General features: G+C 32.6%; 2 protein-coding genes across 2 annotated transcripts; both read left to right on the top strand.

Moving 5' to 3' along the window:
* The first annotated feature begins 775 nt into the window (after positions 1-775).
* On the top strand, positions 776-2,680 carry LOC144998640 (uncharacterized). The gene is made up of 2 exons (XM_078958374.1): positions 776-1,212; positions 2,556-2,680. Exon 1 carries the CDS (start codon positions 1,003-1,005, stop codon positions 1,210-1,212), a length of 210 nt encoding a protein of 69 aa, XP_078814500.1. The 5' UTR covers positions 776-1,002; the 3' UTR covers positions 2,556-2,680.
* A 3,661-nt stretch (positions 2,681-6,341) lies between these two features.
* LOC145045292 (serine/threonine protein phosphatase 2A 57 kDa regulatory subunit B' alpha isoform-like) lies at positions 6,342-8,775 on the top strand. Its single transcript, XM_078993628.1, has 3 exons — positions 6,342-7,482; positions 7,734-8,308; positions 8,368-8,775. Exons 1-3 carry the CDS (start codon positions 6,978-6,980, stop codon positions 8,674-8,676), a joined length of 1,389 nt encoding a protein of 462 aa, XP_078849754.1. The 5' UTR covers positions 6,342-6,977; the 3' UTR covers positions 8,677-8,775.
* Positions 8,776-9,509: the final 734 nt, after the last annotated feature.

The following is a 9,509-nucleotide window of genomic DNA, read 5'->3' as shown; positions in this document are numbered from 1 at the left end:
GTTTCCTTCTTTACGAATTCGAAATTTCAAGTTCCAAACATATCAACAAACATCTCTTTCGAAAAAAACATATCAACAAACCTACAATATTAAAACACGGTTAATTAGAAAATGGGCCCTAGAAAGATCGAAATTTGTGGGTTATCGCTCAACTCGTCCTGCTATTGAGTCGTGATGCATGTTAAATTAATAACGGTCAGAGAAGTCATAAGAACATTGACGTTTAAATAACTCAAAAAACTTGCATATAAATAAACGGGTCATTTTTGAGTCATATCCGAGTTGAAATTCTCAACCCTAACATTACCTATTTAATTTTCGTCTCGTGTCGTATCAATCTGTTTATTTAAACGGGTTGAAATATTTTACCTAAACCCGTTTATTTCATGTCGGGTTTGTGTCGAATCAATTTTTGCCACCTCTAGGGTTGTCATCCAACTTGCCTTGCTATTGAGGCGGACCTTCTGATTGGACCAAATTCGATAATTGCATAAAACCTCATTCTTGAATAAATTACCAAGTATTTTGTAATTTTTTATATAAAGAAAATTAATGAATTTTATAAATAAATCAGAATTTTAAGAATTTATTGGAAATTTTAAAAAAATAAAATATTAAAGTTATCTCGAAAGTAAAATACCTGATGATCAATAAATCTCTTAAAAAAGATCAAATAATTTAAGGAAAAAAAAAAAAAAAAAAACTTTATAGATTATAAGAAAAGTTTAGTTTCATACCAAAAAATCACAAAATATAATTAAAGAAAAATTCACAATCCCAATAAATTCAAGAACCCCAAGAAAAGTAGCACGTGAAAACACAACGGATCGGCACAAACCCACACGTTAATGTCCCTGTGAACTCCCAAAACCCCCAACCCAAAATTTAAGAACCCCAAGAAAAGTAGAAAACGCCCATCGATCTTCAAGCTTCCTGCTCCAGTCTGCAGATCTGATAATTAAGTTCCCCTTATCTTCAAGCTCAAGTTTTTTTTTACCGGAAATGGCGGACTGGGGACCAGTGTTGGTGGCGGTGGTGCTGTTTGTGCTTCTAACGCCGGGACTTTTGTTCCAGTTGCCAGGTCACAACAAGGTGGTGGAGTTCGGAAACATGCACACCAGTGGCGCCTCCATTATTGCTCACGCCGTTATCTACTTCGCCGTCCTCACCATCTTCCTAATCGCCATCGGCGTTCACGTCTACGCAGGCTAGGTATGCCGTTGCTTCTCAATTGTCGTTCAATCACTCCACTGGTTTTCACTTTCTTCATTATAAATTACATTTAACCCCTGTGTTTTCTGTTTATTGGATTTTTACACCCCTCGTTTATGTAGATTTGCTCTTTCATGAATTATATGTATCGTTTAAAAATCATTGGTACAAAATTTTATTTATACCAAATTACCAATAATAGTATACAAATAATTGTAATTTCGGATACTTGGTTGTATGTTATAACTCCTTTGTTGGGATATATACCTAAACAAGTCCCTGGAATAAAAATTATAAAAATAGTTCCTCAAACTTGCAATATAGTTCCTATTTTAATAGAAAACTATGGTCTATACTTAAAAAACAAATTACAAAATTTGTGATATTTACTCTAACAGTCCCTGGCAAAAAATTTATGTACAAATATGGTCCTTCTATCTTACAAAATGTCTTTATTTCAAAGAAAATTACAGAAATGCTCCTTACATAGAAAACAAATTACAAAACGGTGCTTTTTAATTTCAGATTATTTTTACAGGAATGGTTCCTATGTTTCAAAGAATTACATAAATGGTCCCTTCCTGATAACAAATTTATAGAAATGGTTCCTATGTTTCATAAAAGTCTAGGTATAGTCCCTGAATATCAGAAAATTTACATAAATTGTCCCTATGTTTCACCAAGTTATAGAAATGTTCCATGCTTTTCACAAAACTACAAAATAATCCATACCAAAAGCAAAATTACAGAAATTACCCCTACATAGTATTACATAACTAAAGAAATAATCATTGTCTAATAATAAATTTACAGAAATATTCCAAAGAACATTTAAAAGAATTTAAAGTTTAATAATGTACCCTTATGATCATGGTTTATACTTGAACAAATGGTTTTCAATCAATTAATAATCGTGACTTTTATGCATTTTTAGCCAAGCAAGTAACATTATGTTATGATAAACTACTATTCGTGATGATCTAAAGTTAATTTTTGGAAAATGTTTTGATTATGTAAGTCCACAAATATGACCTAACAGATTAACTGGAATACGGCATTCATATGTACCATAAATTTATGGAAGAAAAAGGTTTAGATACTAGGTGAGGATCACAAAAAAAAAAAGGAAGATGGAATTATCCTATGAAATAACAAGTTAGGTTTAGAAGAAAAGTAGCATATTAATACTCTTGGTGACAAAAAAAAAAAACAATAAAAATTATGTGGAGCACAGACCAACCCACTAGTTGTTATCCAAACATCAATTTGTGCAACGGAAAATGACATGATATAATTGTGAGATGCATTAGCCATTCAAAATAATAATTTTTGTTTGGTTGCAGGTTGTGTAGCGGGACATTTGGATATTATATAATTTCAATTCATTAAAGATCAAATATTTTATGAAAAAAACTTTAACTATTTGGCGTCCTATTATGAATGAATGGTATTTATTTTCTTCGGTTTAGTTCATACTGACAACTTGGTTGATGACAACTCCTAATACCGCTATGCCAATGACTATTTTATAATATTTTCATTATTTTGAACCTGACTTTTGTGGTGTCCGAGTTATATATAATAGTGCAGTCCACAGCTCTTGCTTATATTAGATCATAATATTAATCTCTATTGCTGCTTGCAAAATTGACAATAACAGGTAATAGTGGTCGTGATATAACTTTTTTGACTGTATTAGTGGTTTTTTGGAACAAAAAAAATATGGCAGTTAAATCTCTATACATACTTGTAAAACTGACAATAACAGACAATAGTGGTTGCGATATAATTTTTTTTACAGTATTAGTGGTTTTTTTAGAACAAAAAAATATGACAGTTAAATCTGTATTGGTACTTGCAAAACTGACAATAACAGGTAATAGTGGTCGCGATATACCTTTTTGACAGGATTAGTGGTTTCTTTAAAACAAAAAAATATGACAGTTAAATCTTTATTGGTACTTGCAAAACTAACAATAACATGTAATAGTGATCACGATATAACTTTTTGATAGTATTAGTGGTTTTTTTAGAATAAAAAAAATATGCAGTTAAACCGAATATTGGCCAAAGTATAATGGTTTTTATGTTATTAATCGCGAATGCTATTTGCGATTAATAACATAAAAGTCATTATACTTTGACCAATATTCGGTTTAACTGCATATTTTTTTTGTTCTAAAAAAACATTAATACCATCAAAAAGTTATATCGCGACCACTATTTTATGTTATTGTCAGTTTTGCAAGTACAAATATAGATTTAACTGTCATATTTTTTTGTTCTAAAAAACCACTAATACTGTAAAAAAGTTATATCGCGACACTATTACCTGTTATTGTCAGTTTTGTAAGTACCAACAGAGATTTAATTGCCATATTTTTTTGTTTTAAGAAAACCACTAATACTGTCAAAAAGTTATATTGCGACAACTATTACCTATTATTGTTAATTTTGCAAGTACCAATAGAGATTTAACTGTCATATTTTTTTATTCTAAAAAACACTAATACTATCAAAAAGTTATATCACGACCATTATTACATGTTATTGTCAGTTTTACAAGTACCAATAGAGATTAATATTATAATCTAATATAAACATGGAGGTGTGGACTGCACTATTATATATAACCCGAACACCACAAAAGTCAGGGGTCAAAATAATGAAAATATTATAAAATGCTCATTGGCATAGCGGTGGTATTAGAAGTTGTCATCAACCAAGTTGACAGTATGAACTAAACTGAAGAAAATAAAGAGGTGTTTGGGATTACTTTTAAGTGCTCAATTAATACTCGTGACTTTTATGCATTTTTTAGTGAAGAAAGTAACATTATGTTACGAAAAGGGGATAATGACTTAGAGGGTAATAACGTTTCCTGTTTGTCTATTTTAGGTTCCTAACGTATTTTTTGTGCGTATTACACCATTAAGGTTATTATAACCGTTTACAAATAGTCCTTTTAACAGGAAGAAACCAGTAAAAAGATTATTTATAAACGGTTATAACAACCTTAATGGTGTAATATACACAAAAAATCCGTTGGAGACCTAATATGAACAAACGGGAAATGTTATTACCCTCCTAAGTCATTATCCCATAAAACTATAAATCCCTATAATAAATTTTTACTTTTTAAATAAGAAACTTATAAGTTTTGGGGTTGGTAGTTTGGATGTTTTTAAGCTCGACCTTCTTTATAAATGAAAGTGGTGGTTTCTTAATGACAATAGAGCTCTTCGGGTTAAAATTGTCAAATTTTGTCATGGGGAAGGTGGTGGTTTTTCGGACGATTCGAGAATAGGAATTGGAGGGGGTGTTTGGCAAAAGATTGTAGGATCCATTAATCACCTCCATAAGAATTATTGTATTCCTTCTAATTACATGTATAGAGTGGTAGGGGATGAGACTCAAACGAGGTTCTAGAAGGATGTTTGGTGCTTGGATACTCCTCTTAAGGAGCGGTTCGGGAGGCTCTTTACTTTGCCCTTTAATCAAGATGCTCGAGTAGCACCAAACATCCTTCTAGAACCTCGTTTGAGTCTCATCCCCCACCACTCTATAGATGTAATTAGAAGGAATACAACCATTCTCATGGAGGTGATTAATGGATCCTACAATCTTTTGCCAAACACCCCCTCCAATTCCTATTCTCGAATTGTCCGAAAAACCACCACCTTCCCATGACAAAATTTGAGAATTTTAACCCGAAGAGCTCCATTGTCATTAAGAAACCGTCACTTCCATTTATAAAGAAGACTGAGGTTAAAAACATCCAAACTACCAACCCCAAGGCCTATAAGTTTCTTATTTAAAAAGTAAAAATTTATTATAGGGGTTTATAGTTTCATGGGATAATGACTTAGGAGGGTAATAACATTTCCCGTTTGTCCATATTAGGCCCCCAACGTATTTTTTTGTGTATATTACATCATTAAGGTTGTTATAACCGTTTATAAATAATCCTTTTATCGGCTTCTTCCTGTTAAAAGGACTATTTGTAAACGGTTATAATAACCTTAATGGTGTAATATGCACAAAAAATACGTTAGGGACCTAAAATGTACAAACAGGAAACGTTATTACCCTCATAAGTCATTATCCCTACGAAAAACTACTATTCGTGATGATCTAAAGTTAATTTTTGGAAAATGTTTTGATTAATTGGAATATGGAATTCATATGTACCATAAATATATGGAAGAAAGAGGTTTACATACTAGGTGAGGATCACAAAAAACAAAAAAAGGAAGATGAAATTATCCTACGAAATAACAAATTAGGTAAAGAAGAAAAATAGCATATTAATACTCTTGGTAGGCTTGCACAAAAAAGCCGGTTTACGATCCGAACCGGTGGCCGAACCGAAAACCGGTTCACCCTTGAACCGGTCCACTGTTGAACCGATCCGATGCCGAATCGAACCGTCGGTTTGTAGTAATTAAGACTTCTAGCCATTCGAATCGGTTTTGAACTGATTTTGAACCGGTTATGAACTGATTATGAACCGGTTTTACAAATTAACCATGCATATATTAGACATGATATCCTAAGAAACAAAGCAAACATTGTAAAAAAAACAATTCCATCTGAATTTTTTTGAAATTGTTAAACGAACCAGTTTTGAACCGATGTAGGAACTGGTTTATGGTGAATCGGTTTGTACTGAACCGAACCGGTTTGTATAGGTTCGAATTATTTTGGTTGTGAACAGGTTTGAAACTGAATCGGTTTAGGGGTGAACCGGTTTTGACTTCGTTGACTAGAACCGAACCGGTTTTTTGAACCGGTCCGGTTAAAAAAATAACCGGTTTGTGCATGTTTAACTCTTGGTGACAAAAAAAACAATAAAAATTACGTGGAGCCCGGGCCAGGCCACTAGTTGTTATCCAAACATCAACTATTGCAACGGAAAATGACATGATATATTTGTGAATTGCATTAGCCATTCAAAAAAACAAAAAAAAATATTGTTTATTTTTAGGTTGCTTAACGGGAGATTTGGATATTATAAATTCAATTCATTAAAGATCTAATATTTTATGAAGAAAACTTTAAGTATTTGGCGTGCTATTATGAATGAATGGTATTTATTTTCTTCGGTTTAGGTCATACTGTCAATTTGGTTGATGACAAGTTAGACAACTCCTACTGCTATGCCGATGTCCATTTTATGGCAATTAAATCTCTGGCTTTTGTCGCGTCCGGGTTATATATAATAGTGCAGTCCACACCTCCTTGCTTATATTAGATCATAATATTAATCTCTATTGGTACTTGCAAAACCGACAATAATAAGTAATAGTGGTCGACTGGTCGCGTTATAACTTTTTGACGGTATTAGTTGTTTTTTTAGAAGCAAAAAAAAATATGACAGTTAAATTGAATATTGGCGGAACTATACATTTTATTGCAAAATATGATATTGTCGGTTGGAAATAATCTAACTATCGTGAATCACTATCACACAATAAGTACAAAACACGTATCCAAAGATCTGATAAATCCAAAATATTGATATATTTTCTAAACGTATAATATGACCAGCTCTAACTATGATTCTTATTGTGATTAAAATTCCTTAATATAATTCAACCAACCCTTAAATTAATACTTTATAGTAGTTTTTCGGAGGTTCCAATGCTTGGTTCCTAGTATTAATCGCCATGTCTTGTTTTATCTAACAAACAACACTATCTTATTTTTCAAAACATCACAACTCCAATTTTAGAACCAACAACACACACCCACTTATGTAAAACATGGGAGCTCAAAGAAAAAACCTTAAACCTACCCTAATGCCACAACCCAAACAATCAACAACCCTACAATTTCTCTTCGATCTTGATTCAAAATGTTGCACGAGTCAAAACGATGATAAAATCATTCAATCTTTAGATTCTAGAAACGATGAACTTTCAACAATAATCATTTATTGCACTCGGTCTCGTTTGGATGCTCAAGAATTGGCTTTGAAACGACTCAAACTTACACAACTTTTATCGATCATCAAAACATCAATAACTCCGGTTTCTGATGAAACACTAGAGATTTTGTTGAAGATGGTGGCTTCTAATCTCTTCCGCCCTCTCCCACCACCATATGTGGGAACATGTTCAGGGGAAGAGGATGATGTCATCGCCGCCCCTTCTGCCGCTTGGGCACACTTGCAAATCGTTTATGATATTCTCCTCCGGTTGATAACTAAGAAAGACGTGAAAGCCCTTCGAGGAGAACACAGTGACGAATCCAGAATATTAAATCCCGGTATTGAGTAACATAACTTTTTTCCTAGAATATGCAACACAATATTATTATTTAAAAAAAAAAAAAGGTTATGGAAAATAGAAACAAACATTTTTCATATTTTTCACTGGACAACGTATACATAATACATTGCCTTTTTTTTTTTTAAACTAAAAAGTAAACACAACTTTTGGTATACTTACACATTTAAAAGAATATGTATAATTAATTAATTATAAAATACTTATATTTGTTGTAGTACTTGAATATAGGTGTGTCGCCGGAGGAACATTTCATTGGTCGGAGCTTTGTTCTGAACCTCCTTGCTCTCTTCAACTCCGACGAACCTCGAGAGCGTGACGCCGTGAAGAACATTGTCCACCGGATTTACTCCAAATTCACATTCTACAGATCCTTCATGCGTCAAGCAATGATCGACATTTTGTTGCAATTTATTTATGAATCAGATCACCGGCAAAGTGGGATCGGAGAGATTCTTGAGATTTGGGGAAGTATAATCAATGGATTTATGGTGCCATTGAAGGACGAACACAAGGTTTTTTTATCTAGGGTTTTGATTCCGTTGCATAAGCCTAAGAGTATGACGGGTTACCATCGGCAATTGGCGTATTGTGTGTCGCAGTTTGTGCAGAAAGAGGCGGAGCTTGGTGGCGTTGTGATCGGAAAGATTTTGAGGTATTGGCCGGTGACGAATTGTCAAAAGGAAGTGTTGTTGATCGGAGAAATTGAGGAGATCGTAGAGAATATGGATCGGCGTCAGTACTTGAAGGTGGCTCTTCCATTGTGGTCACAAATCGCAAAGTGCATCAACAGTGACAATTCACAGGTAACAAAACAATTCCTTCGAACGATTTTGATTGTGTTGTTTTTAATGGGGAATTTCAGGTAGCTGAACGGGGTCTATATGTTTGGAACAACGAGAAGTTGATGAAGGTGGTGTCAGAAGATATAGAGATGGTTTTCCCATATATAGTTGAAGCGTTAGAAAAGAACCTTACATGCCATTGGAGCAAAAACGTACAAGAATTGACAGAAAATGTGAAGATCTTGCTTCAAGAACTCGATCCAATTCTCTACAAGAGATGCGTTGAGATGATCAAGATACGTGAACTCACAGTTAGGTTAGAAGAAAACACCAGGAGGAGGAAATGGGAAAGGATTGAAATGGCAGCATTAGCAACAACCAAAAATTAGTCACATGTTGCAAGTTAAGTTGTATGTGTCCACTAGTTATTCAGGGTTTACTATATAGCTTTTAACTTTTTCTTGTTTATACTTTTTATAAAAAAATTACTTGATAAATTTATTATTTTTTTAATAAGAGTTATTTATTTATTTATTTTTTATAAAACTTGTAAAAAACTTTAGAGAGCTTTTAGATTTCTTCTTTACTTTTTTTTTTAAAAAAAAACTTTTAAAGGTATGTTAGAGAGCTTTTAGATTTTAAGTTTTTAGTTTGGAAAGTCTAAATTAAAAAAAAAAAAATTGTTTGTCAATACTTTCGAACAACTTTTATTTTAATCAAAAAAATTTATAATCCGAAAACAATTTCTAAGTAGTTTTTTTTAGAGTTCTTTGACTTTAGCTTATATGTTATATGTAATTTTATGTATTTTAATAGTTAAAAAAAAAAACTATTTTTGTTGAATATTTTTACACAAATAAAAAACTATAATTTTTGGCTTGTGACTTTCAAATATCGGCTATCAAATTTGAAATACTCCACGCTTGACATAATAGAATTTCGTGTAGACTTCAAAAAATGCTTTCCACGGATAAAATAAGCTATTCATAAAGATCGGTTGTTACACGGCTCAAATGACAGTAGACCTAGCAAACGTATTGTATCGCAACAAAATGTTAAAGAGGTTGAAAAACGGTTAACCATAACTCTAACTCGTTTAATTATAGTTTTGTATCGTGTCGGGTCAACCATTTTATTTTTGTGTAGACTTCGTGATGAGTTAGCGTGTATGGTTTGAATCTTGTAAATATGTTGTGTTATGTCGGGTTAAAACTCTAAAAAT

The sequence above is a fragment of the Lactuca saligna genome, chromosome 5 (assembly GCF_052625555.1).
Source record: "Lactuca saligna cultivar CGN05327 chromosome 5, ASM5262555v1, whole genome shotgun sequence".
Taxonomy (NCBI): domain Eukaryota; kingdom Viridiplantae; phylum Streptophyta; class Magnoliopsida; order Asterales; family Asteraceae; genus Lactuca; species Lactuca saligna.
Note: the sequence above shows the minus strand (reverse complement) of the source record. Positions and strands in the feature narration are given on the sequence as shown.